Source organism: Littorina saxatilis, linkage group LG8 (assembly GCF_037325665.1).
Source record: "Littorina saxatilis isolate snail1 linkage group LG8, US_GU_Lsax_2.0, whole genome shotgun sequence".
Lineage (NCBI taxonomy): Eukaryota > Metazoa > Mollusca > Gastropoda > Littorinimorpha > Littorinidae > Littorina > Littorina saxatilis.
In genome coordinates this window covers 21,239,230-21,252,063 of record NC_090252.1, presented here as the reverse complement: position 1 = coordinate 21,252,063, position 12,834 = coordinate 21,239,230, and the positions used below count along the sequence as shown (strand labels likewise).

Genomic DNA, 12,834 nt, shown 5'->3' with positions numbered 1-12,834 from the left:
TGCGCGAGCATTTTCAGAAGTACTCGCGCATTTACTCGAGCAGTTTCGAAAGTGCTCGAGTAAATGCGCGAGTACTTGCTCGAGCATTTGACCCTCTTCGTGTTCCATAATAGCGTTCACGGGATACCTCCAGCTTCGCTGGGATTATATAATTGTGTTGATCTTTGTGTATTTAATCGTATGCATCCAGAACACATGTCTATTCATATACAGATCAATGTTCAAGGAATATACAAAAATTCATTGACAGACAGAAACAGAGCAAAAGAACGAGGGAAAGCAAAGTTACGGGCAAAACTCATCCTACATACACAGAGGTCGTGCCATGACTTCCACCTCGCAGAGTACCAGGTCGCTTGCATCTTGAATCACTTTCACGTAGCGACCTTTAAGGACCTCTTTGCAACGTCGGAGATGCATCGTGCCTGCTTCCAAAGTGCCAGCTTCATAGCACAAGTCGTAACTTTGGTTCAGCTTTTGCATAATCTGCCTATTTGCAAGCCACCGGAATATGTCATCGAGGTAAACCCTCACTTCTACAAGGGTTAGAGTTTCTGTAAACATAGAATGTTTAAGTAAACAAACACACACACACACTTTATATTTTCTATTTGAGTTTGAACAGCATTATTTTTCTACTACTGTTTTAAAATAATTAACATTAGCAGCAGTAAAATGTGTAGTAGAAGTATAGAGCAGCAGTATAGTAGTATCACAGTCTTACAGTCGGCCCCGCTGATCAGAAAATCGAGGGAACGTGAGCTTTCTTCTATCCGAACAGCTCGGTGTAAGAAAGTATTTTGAGCGTGCCTGAGAATAACTAAGTAGAAAAAAAACTAAAAAAACCATATCTGTTGATAAAATGACTTTTCTCCCAGAAATGTTAAACTGTACTTTTCCTTCTGTTTAAGAATATTTGAAATGTGCTGGCAGGGATCTGCGTATATTCTCATAACTCTTCAAGTTTATGCAAGTTGTTTTCAAGATTATCAATAATCACAGTTTTTCGCTATGAAGAAAGCAATGGGGGATAGTTCCTGTCAGCCATTTGGACTGTAACTGAGAGAGTGGGATGGGCATGCCATAGTATCCAATGACCGGAGTCTGATCCCCTCCTCCAAATCAGTGAACGAAGAGTACAGGTACCTGTTCGAGCTAATGTGAACAATATTTGTTTTGTATGAGAGTCTAAGGTACTGAATATATACGAGACCAGATGTCCATCATACTAGAAGTTAATGCCCATCCCTGTTCATTGGCTCTATCGACGCCCGTTTTTAACCGCTGACTTCCCTTTATGTAATAAACCGTCCATAGATCGTCGTTCTCCAGAGCTAACTCCGTAGGTACCCTTAGCAAAATACGCTACTAAAAGCAATATCCTATGTCCTGAAATGGCTGACAATTTGGGCAGGGGTTCGGGGCCTGGATAAAGTAAAAGAGTAAAGCGACGCCACTTTACTCGCCGTGTGGTAACCTGGGACTGCGGAACGTTTGTTTTTAACCCTGTCAGTTCAGTCCACAGGGCGGAGTCCGGTATACCGTTTAGACACAAAGTCAGGTTGGTTGCTCAGACCCCGGAGGACAGTTTAGAGATGACAACAGATACTTCTCAGTACTCAGGTTGGGACCCTTCCACAATCATTCCCAAAGAAGCAATGCTGTAACCCTAAGTGGTGGTGGGGAGTCCGGTATATCGTTTAGACACAAGGTCAGGTTGGTTGCTCAGACTCCCGCCGAACCTTAAAAATCAACAGCTTATATACCTTCCATGACTGTCCCTGACGTCACAGCTAAGGAACCAATGAAAACATTGCTCTGGGATCACATAACAAAATGGGGAGGGAGGGGGGAGAGTTTCGAGGCTGCTGTCAGCCTCCATAGAAGCTACAGTTAAAATCCCTCAAAAATACACAAAAACTCCTGTACTAAGAAAACTACATCAAAAACGCTAAACAAATATACGTCAATTAAATGGACATTCTTCGACGCATCATTTAATACTCATTGGTTATCAACACTGTGAACAAAGTGCAAAACCTTTGACTATTACCTCACACAATAGTCACACCAAAAATGTATGCAGTTACAAGTTAACCACAATCAAACACAGTGTATATTCAACAGGCTTCTCATATGTAGATGATAAACATAAAATCTACATTCTACTAAACAAATGAATACAGAATACATGTTTATATTGAATACATGGGTAAAAGAAAGAATGATATAAAAGCTACATAAAAGAAAAGAGAGAGAGAGAGAGAGAGAGAGAGAGAGAGAGAGAGAGAGAGAGAGAGAGAGAGAGAGAGAGAGAAAGAGAGAGATAGAGAAAGGGAGAGAGAGAGAGTGTGTGTGTGTGTGTGTGTGTGTGTGTGTGTGTGTGTGTGTGTGTGTGTATGTGTGTGTGTGTGTGTGTGTGTGTTCGTCTGTGTGTACCAAGTATTATTCAACATAGAAGTAAAGAATCAGATCAAACAGGAAAGGAGGGTTGGGGGGGGGGGGGGAAGGTGAGAGTTGGATGTCGAAAAACAATGCTTTCGCGGGCGGTCCACGTGCTCAAAACAAAGCCGAAGCGAGTTAGTGACCTAAGGTTCATATCCCGTCAGTCAAGCCGGCGCCATCGTGTCAAAACCAATTAACCAATTAATTCTACCGCAAGAGAACAATAGAAAAGTACTGTATCATACCTATCTCCGAATTTACTAGGGGAAAGAACAAATATGATTTTAGAGTGTGAATCTTAATTCCACACCGTTTCAATACTAACCTAGATAATGTATTCTGCTCTCTACGCTTTTTCTTCTTCTTCACTCTATAAACTTTAAGAAGAAAATTGCATATGGAGAAAAGACAAAAAAAATATTCATGTAGTCGCTTTTCTCCACACCATGACAAAAAATCAAAATTTGACGAAAACTAACAGACTTCCTATACATATGTGAACCTCAAAGTAACTCCACAACTAAATTGGTTCTATTCGGAAATTGGCTTACAAAACTTTCGAAAACATCTCAACATTTTTTTTTTTACGGACGGATATGTTTATGCAGACTATTAATGATGCAGATGTATGGAGACTTGTTGAGACTACTCACTATCCTACTAAACGAAGAATGTTACGATGAATTCCCATTGCGAGTTAAACTATAATATTGAGTATCAGATATTAATAAGGTTCATCTCGGCATTGAATTCTGCTATTTATTAACCAAAGGCTGAAATCTGTAGTCGAATCGACTCCAGTCTTCCCGTTGGCAACAGTCTCAATGGTTTTTCAATTGAATTGTCATGCCTATACAGAATGTGATAACACAGCAACTATGCATGATATGAAGAATTGTTGTCAAAAGACAACATTTTACTATCATGTTTCTTAAATAGTTTGGGTTGACCATGATGTATTATGCATGGGGATTTTAGGATGAATACATTGTTTAATAACTTTTGCAATTACTATAATTTTACTTGGTTACAATACTCACGACTTGTGTTGGTCTGGATATTAACAGCTTCAATATCGTAGACGTTGGCTAAGTCCACTAGCCACCAGCTCTTATCAGTTGTTGGTTCCATGGTGGCTCTGGTGCACGTTGCCCACTCGGGTGATGGGTCGACTCGTTTGAGGACTCCGTCAACCGCCAATGCAGCCGGCTGAGTTGTGTGTGTTCCACTGTGACGTGCGTATTTGTACAAGGCGACGTTCACCAAGCCATCTCGACTGTCTGATAGAATATCATGAGAATGATCATTCCAGGGATGATACACTTTAAGATGTCAATGCATATGTTTTAACACACACACACACACACACACACACAGACAGACAGACAGACAGACAGACAGACACACACACACACACACACACACACACACACACACACACACACACACACACACACACACACAGTTGGACGTTTCCGCTGATTTCAATTAAACGTTTGTTTGTTTGTTTGTTTGTTTGCTTAACGCCCAGCCGACCACGAAGGGCCATATCAGGGCGGTGCTGCTTTGACATATAACGTACGCCACACACAAGACAGAAGTCGCAGCACAGGCGTCATGGCTCACCCAGTCACATTATTCTGACACCGGACCAACTAGTCCTAGCACTAACCCCATAATGCCAGACGCCAGGCGGAGCAGCCACTAGATTGCCAATTTTAAAGTCTTAGGTATGACCCGTCCGGGGTTCGAACCCACGACCTCCCGATCACCGGGCGGACGCCTTACCACTAGGCCAACCGTACCGGTCAATTACACGTCTGTAGAACTAGAACGGGTGTGTCCCCCATAATACTTCTAGGAAAATGACCTGTTACTGCATGTTACTGCTGCCTTCAAGTCACATAATGTCTTAGGTTTGTTTGAATATACCACATTCTTCAAATAAACTAAGCAAAATTAAGTAGATGTGCATTGCCAAGGCACTGCATACCCACAGCGAAAGACCAATCGTCCGTCCGTCTCTCTCTCTCTCTCTCTCTCTCTCTCTCTCTCTCTCTCTCTCTCTCTCTCTCTCTCTCTCTCAAACACACACACACACACACACACACACACACACACAGACACACACACACACTCACTCACTCACTCTCTGACAAAAACTTCATGCACACTAAACACACACCCATACGCACATTTGGACAGACGGACATACACACCTTTACAAACAAACACACATACACACACACACATACATTTATGCACACACACACAAAAACACACACACCACACACACTCACACACACATACACACGAGTACAGACTCATGCACGCGTGCGTGCGCGCACACACACACACACACACACACACACCACACACACGAGTACAGACTCATGCACGCGTGCGCGCACACACACACACACACAAATACACACACACACTCACGAGTACACTCATGCACGCGTGCGCACACACACACACACACACACACACACACACAAACAGTAACACTAACACATGTGCACAAAATGAACACAAACACACACACCGCGCGAGAGGGAGGCATGACGTCTTGATGCATTAATTGACGTCAAAGACTTTCGACTGTGACGTATTCTTCTTACGCGAGCTTTATCCATAAACTTGGAAACTACGGAATTTCTACCCGTCCAAAGCGGCCTTGGGTTGGCGTTTGCTCAAAAAATGGGGGCGCCAATTTTACCCACCGTATTTTTTTGGCTCACGAAGTGTAGCCTATGCGATCGTAACTTTGTCTGTCTGTGCGTATGTGCGTGTGTGCGTGAGTGTGCATGTCTGTGGTAGAAACTTTAACATTTCGTCATTTGAAGACGTCACATTATAGCGTAAGAGGGTTAGACGTCACGCGAAGGCGTCTCGGTCATTGTTATTTTGAGCGGGCCGAGACTAGTTGGCAGTCGTGTCCCTGTAAGTAGGCTACATGCAGACAGACAGATCTAGTGTCTCGCTTTCTTGCACAGTTTCACCTGTGCTTACTCTGTGTGTGTGTGTGTGTGTGTGTGTGTGTGTGTGTTTGTGTGTGTGTATGTGTGTGTGTGTATGTGTGTGTGTGTGTGTATGTGTGACGGAGTGATTGAGTTTGTGTTACTGTTTGTCGATTTCTTACGTGAGCCTTGAAGGCTTCGCCTCTTGTTGTTAGTATGGTCCCAATTTTTGGTGAACTTCCATCTCCAACTGTAGCCCATAATCGGGCACAACGAATCCTTCTTTATCATGTATTATCGGTGTGAACATTTCTCAAGTCGATTACAGTAGCCTATAGCGTTCGTGGGATACCTCCAGCTTCGCTGGGATAAATCTGGAGGGCTATTGGGTAAGAGTTGCTGCCACTCAATTTCAAAACTCGCGCTTAATGTTGAGCTGATCCCGAACTTACAACATATTTCTGAACTTACAAATAATAACCTTCATAACAGATCTTCCATAACCTGAATTTATTTTAATTTCATGTGTGAGAAAAAGTATAACAAATCAAATACATTGTTGAGTACTATTGCTACGGCTACTGCTGGTAGTAGAAGGACTTCTTTTTTTTTTCTTTTTTTTTTGGGGGGGGTCACCTTGCACATCTTATTAAATGATAGTTGTTCTTATAACAGATAATATTATACCAGATCCAAACGTATCACACATACATATAGTCTACTAATGACCGAACGCGGGTATTGAGCTATATGAGCACGGTATATGCAAAGCTAATGTTACACAATCTGTTAGAAAAAAGGTAGGTACAGCAAAAAGGGAAAACATTGAAAAAGAACAATAATGACTCCGTCAGCAATTACCGTACAGCCTGCCATACACCTGGATATTACAGATAGTGATTCGTTTCCATCTCAGATTGAAGATATCCACTCGTACGTGGGTACCAACTGTCATCCGCTCACACAGAATAAGCTCAGTTGAACATGTTTTGACAATCTGATTCCTCTTGCAAACCAAGGCCCTGGTAACATGTCTGCCCTTCAGGTCATCATGCATGCCCACGTGGACAGTGTAACGGTACTTCTTTGGTGAGCAACCTGTTTAAAAGTGCACGTGTTCAGTTTTCAGTGCGCTAAGATGCACATTCTTTCTCCGTGGAAAAAACATGAGAATATGAGTATCATTATCGTTATCATTGTCGAAGTCTTCACCGTCGTCGTGACAATAGTCTTATTCATCACCATGACCACCATCATAATCGGCATCATTATCATAATTAATATCATCTCCATTACCATTACCATCATCATCAATATTATCATCAATATCATCTCCATGACCACCATTATCATCATCATCATCATCATCATCATAATCATCATCAATATCATATCCATGACTACCACCACCATCATCATCAATATCATCTCTATGACCACCATCATCATCATCATCATTATCATCATCACCACCACCATTACCATTATTGTCATTACATGCCACAGCAAGAACACGTTGAGCAGCAGCAGCAGAAGCAGCAGCAGTAGCAGAAGCAGCAACTGCAGCAGCAATATCCTCAAAAGCAGCAACATCATCGTCGGCGTCGTGCTTAATTACTACATTGCGTGGTGCTGCATCTAATCACCGTGTTAGCCTACGTTTGATTTGTGAGAAAACATTTTCAATGTTCAAGTGTGTTGATTTCGTGCTGACTGGTAGCATAGACCAACCAACTGTTATTTTTCAGTTTTGTTTTCTTCTTTAAATGCAGAGATATTGTGTGACCTTTTAAAATAAACAGGAGTATCCAATCTGTCAGGGATTTTAAAAAAAACACGCTTGGATGCAGTATTGTTTTGTTTTGTTCTTGTTTTGTTATTGGGGATCATGGCCGTTTAGGTAAATGTTTTCAACAAAATAACGGTGATGAAAAATGTACGATGAATGATAAAATATACATTATTGAGATGTGTGCTTCAAAAAAAGAATAAACACGGTACCTAATTCAGGAACGGGAAAGGTGAAAGTAGCAAAGGAGAGGACACTCATAACTCTTGAAACATTGCCATTCGATCGTTTAAATCACAAGCGACTGTGCCAGTAGCAATCACGGACGGGTTCATCGTATGTTTTAGCACGAGTGGATGTTTACGTGTGAGACCGTTTTTACCCCGCCATTCCAGCAGCATACGCAGATTTTTGGGGAAGCATGCTGGGTATTTTCGCGTTTCTATAACCCACCGAACTCTGACATGGATTACAGGATCTTGTCCGTGCGCACTTGGTCTTGTTCTTGCGTGTAAACACGAAGAGGGATACGACCACAAGCGGGTATGTATATAAATTGACCTGGGAGATCGGGAAAAAATCTACACCCTTAACCCACCAGGCGGCCGCGGCCGGGATTTGAACTCACGACCTTCCGACCAGAAGGCCGATGTCTTATCCACAGCGCCCGCCAGGGACAGGTTCAAACGCAAACAATGAACAAAACTAAAGTTTACCCTGAGATATCATGACGCCGTAGACTCTGTAATGAGCACCTGGTGTCACCTCTCCCTCAGAAGGATCTGACAGAGTGACGATGAAGAAATTGACGGACTGTTTTCCATGGAAAGGGGCTTTCTGCGGTTTGCAATCATTGTTGATGTTGTTTGTAAGTTCCGGTCGTTGATATAACTGATGTTTCGGTTTGGTAGCATGGAATGAGTGGTAGGTCACTGGCTTTCGTAATGCCACATTGTGCCGGGTTACTTGAGCAGCTAGAAACGCAAGTAAGAAATGCATGAATCGACTTTCACCCAACCAAAGCCACATATCTTTGTCTCTCGAATAGAGTTTTCATTCACCTTGTCCTTAAACATAATTTGTTTGAGTTTGACGTGAGGCAGGGTATATCGGAAATGTCTATTCATCGAGGAAGCAGGCTCACCTAGGACATTCTTTAATTTATTGTGAGGACGTATAAGTGGATGCCCGTTTTTTTTTGCATCAGGATGACTCTTCCACATGCAAATTATCCGACAACTAATCACACACACACACACACACACACACACACACACACACGCGCGCGCGCGCGCGCGCACAATCTATAGCTATGCATTCGCACACACGTGCGTGCTAAAGTTGCTTTGTTCGTTACATTTCCAAAACAAACATTGTATATGGATCTGGGGTATGCATCTACTGCAAAATAGACATTCTTCGGAAAATATGTTTCGGTGAGTTCCGTTTTCTCCACATCCACCCTCCCCCCACCCCCTCTCTCAGTTAGCGTTACCAACTGACCCTTTGATCGTCTGAAGTGTCGCCAGTTTAATGCAAAATCATCTACCAAGAATCTCACACGTCCATCAGAAGCGATTGTAAAACTAGTTCCAGGTAACAAAAGCTATGGCATAACTCAAATCACAGTAGACAAAAACACTTACATTTCGTCCAGAAGACGCTTTTGATGTTGTTTTCTGTACAGGATAGAAATGAAAATTAACTCATCCCATGAGTGCATGTTAAAGGAAACTGCATACACACAGACCGACAGACCGACACAGAGAGACAGACAGACCGACACAGAGAGACAGACAGACCGACACAGAGAGACAGACAGACCGACACAGAGAGACAGACAGACCGACACAGAGAGACAGACAGACCGACACAGAGAGACAGACAGACCGACACAGAGAGACAGACAGACCGACACAGAGAGACAGACAGACCGACACAGAGAGACAGACAGACCGACACAGAGAGACAGACAGACAGACACAGAGAGACAGGCAGACCGACACAGAGAGACAGACAGACCGACACAGAGAGACAGACAGACCTAGACAGACAATCCGACACAGAGAGACAGACAGACCGACACAGAGAGACACACAGACCGACACAGAGAGACAGACATATCTATATACATACCTAGACAGACGGACGGATACATAAAGAAAGACACAATGCATGTTAAAGAAAAATCTGTATACACACAGGCAGACAAATACAGAGAGAAAGACAGACCTAGACAGACAGACCGACACAGAGAGACAGACAGACCTAAACAGACAGACGGATTCATAAAGAAAGAAACAATGCATGTTAAAGAAAACTCTGCATACACACAGCCAGACAGATACATAGAGAGAGACAGACCTAGACAGACAGACCGACACAGAGAGACAGACAAACCTAGACAGACAGGCCCAGACACAACAGAGACAGACAGACCTAGACAGACAGACGGATTCATAAAGAAATAAACAGTGCATGTTAAAGAAAACTCTGCATACACGTACACAGGCAGACAGATACATAGAGAGAGACAGACCTAGACAGACAGACCCAGACACAACAGAGACAGACAGACCTAGACAGACAGGCAGAGGTGAAGTGCGCGTGACGAAAGGAGAATATATCGCTACACTGGAGTTCACCAGCAGATTAAACACTCTGCCCACTAGATTGATTTAGTTTGAACATGTGATACAACTTTTTGACAATTCCGATTAATACTAATAAAATATGTTTATATCTAAATGATGAAGGACCACATGCTCTCTCTCTCTCTATCTCTCTCTCTCTCTCTCTCTCTTTCTCTCTCTCTCTCTCTTGTTTTAGCTTTGTTTTATATATGCTGAACATCTCTCGCTCTCTCTCTCTCTCTCTCTTTCTCTCTCTCTCTCTCTCTCTCTCTCTCTCTCTCTCTCTCTCTCTCTCTCTCTCTCTCTCTCTCTCTCTCTCGTTTTAGCTTTGTTTCATAGATGCTGACACACGCAGTTTCTCACCCGCCAAGTTGATCAGCACCTGAACCTCACATAAACCAAGACCCGGTGAGTTCTTTGAGACTTTGACATAACGTCCAGTGGCAGGAGGTTTTACATCAAACTTGTACGTGTAGGCTGCCAGATTGTCCGGGGCTGTACCAACGTCTGCGATGGATTTGCTGAACTCTTTGTGAGATCCGTCTTCACTTTTGTACACCTCCACTACAATGTCCCGAGGCCGTATAACTCCAGAGAATTCGGTTTTATCTTGTAATGAGACAAAGAAAATGTGAGATCAGAGCCGCTTGTTCGGTCTCTAGTTTAAAAAGGTAGGGGGAGACATGAAGGCCAGAAATCTGCGTTATATTCAAGAATTAGGGTTAACCCTAAAATGTGAAACCAGAAATGTGTGCTGACAATTTTCTGAGAAAATACACTGCTAACGAAAATCAAGAATCAAACAGGTTAAAGCATAAGGAAAGCATACGACTGCAATGAAAGGATTTGAAGCAGTTACAGTTGTCGGGTTTGCATACATGCAAACACCACAAGAAAAACGTCATTCAGCAGAGTCTTCGATACTATTACTTCAACTGAGAATGCAGTTCGTCTCAAAGTCTGCAAGTGCATACACAACAATAAACAACAACCCAACAAACACACTAACAAATACACCTCCGTACCCCCTCTCCCCCTCAAATGCACACTTCATTTATTTGAAATCTTACTTTCATGTATGAAGGTCAAAACGAGAGCCCAAACGTGGAAGTCTTCGAGCAGATCCAGCTTCCACCAAGGCGTTTGATCAGAGCCGGCCATCACAGCACAAACATGGGTGTAGGGATGGACCCATAGCCATCCATCCACAGCAAGATGAGGCCCGAAGAGCGCGGTGTTGTTCTTGTAGAGGCTACTCTGTGTAGCAGTCTTTCTTAAGAGCGCGATGTTCTTGAACACACCGCCAGACACCTCTGAAGACGGTTACAACATAACTTCCAGGCGTGAGGAGTTGTGTGCGTTGTAAATGTACGCCAAGTGGCTGTTTTTTTGTGTTAAACTAGCTAATGGTGAAAGTGCACGTACATTTGGAGAGCTCGCATACTTGCGATTTTCCCCACTTTAAGACTTTGTCCATTTTCTATATTCAAACTTAACTTTGTGCTGATGCGTGTGTGTAATAAATGTGAAAGGTAGGACACAAATCAACACCTGCGAAAGAAGGCTCCGCGTGGAGAAATACAGAATCGAAACACCACTCAAAGCGAATAACTAAGCCGTAAGCGCTCAAACACATATTTTAAGATATTCCAGGTGTGTGGTGACATAATTTAAAAAAATATTTAGTCAAAACTTGACTAAATATAAAAAACGAACCGAAGTGCTAAGCTCTTTGGAAAGATTAGAGACGTTTGTGTTTTGTCAATTGCATCCCCTTAGTAAGCTTTTTTTAATATAACACCTAGTACACACCTTGTGTGTCACTTACTTATAAAATAAGAACACACACAAAAACACATTCGAACGTCTCGTGTGTACCCACCTAACAAACGCCTGTCGTATGGTTCCGCAAAAGATTTCGACATTTTGCCACAAAACCGCGTTCCTCCAATTTGAACGTAGTTATACAAACAAAATGGCGAATCCTCCGTGTCAACACTGAAAACACACACACACACACACACACACACACACAAACACACACACACACGCATACACACACTCTCTCTCACACACACACACACATATACAAACACACAAATACACACACACACACACACACACACACATACACACACACACACACACACACACACACACACACACACACACACACACACACACACACACACACACACACACACACACACATTCGACATCAAAACGTAAACAAGTCGCGTAAGGTGAAAATACAACATTTAGTCAAGTAGCTGTCGAACTCACGATCACAGAATGAAACTGAACGCAATGCAACGCAGCAAGACCGTATACTCGTAGCATCGTCAGTCCACCGCTCACGGCAAAGACAGTGAAATTGACAAGAAGAGCGGGGTAGTAGTTGCGCTGAGAAGGTTAGCGCGCTTTTCTGTACCTCTCTTTGTTTTAACTTTCTGAGCGTGTTTTTAATCCAAACATATCATATCTATATATATAGCTATTCTGATGAACACGTGGGGGAATTCGGGGGCTGTGATTGGATGGTCACTCCCGATCATCAAAGCATATTGCTGCTGAAGTCGGCCATTTTTCTCAATATCCAAAAGCATATTGAGAAAAATGGCCGATGCATGGTTCCGGTTTACACATCTGTACCACGTGGCGATGTTTCTATCGACAACAGCATACACTGACAACTTAAAAAGCTGTTTCAACAACTGTGTTGTGCAATCGAATGCACTTGGAGTCAGTTTTTCTTCCAAAGTCAGAAAGCGTGTAGCGGTGTGCATGTCTGCGCGAACATGATGCGCGTAAGAAGTTTGTCTGCTATCAAAACCTGATATCAACGCATCGACGCAAAAACTGTCATTTTGTAAGTTTGGAACAACACATCAAGGTCATAACAGCTATATAATCGCTATTATGTTTTCAGCGTAGCAATAGGGTCCGATATTTAGACTCGAACAAGTATAATGCGGCTCGTCTTCGACTCGTCGCATTATACTTG

The 12,834-nt window shown here is 42.8% G+C and overlaps 1 protein-coding gene across 1 annotated transcript in view; it reads right to left on the bottom strand.

Moving 5' to 3' along the window:
• The window catches only part of LOC138974552 (uncharacterized), a 315,190-nt gene that overhangs the window by 55,678 nt on the left and 246,678 nt on the right, over nucleotides 1-12,834 (bottom strand). Inside the window, exons 58-65 of the mRNA XM_070347269.1 lie at nucleotides 11,713-11,828; nucleotides 10,901-11,143; nucleotides 10,194-10,439; nucleotides 8,844-8,876; nucleotides 7,914-8,171; nucleotides 6,270-6,506; nucleotides 3,486-3,725; nucleotides 312-554 (exon numbers count right to left, since the gene is read on the bottom strand). Of these exons, the coding sequence (XP_070203370.1) occupies nucleotides 312-554; nucleotides 3,486-3,725; nucleotides 6,270-6,506; nucleotides 7,914-8,171; nucleotides 8,844-8,876; nucleotides 10,194-10,439; nucleotides 10,901-11,143; nucleotides 11,713-11,828 (1,616 nt within the window). The remainder of the gene's footprint in view (nucleotides 1-311; nucleotides 555-3,485; nucleotides 3,726-6,269; nucleotides 6,507-7,913; nucleotides 8,172-8,843; nucleotides 8,877-10,193; nucleotides 10,440-10,900; nucleotides 11,144-11,712; nucleotides 11,829-12,834) is intronic.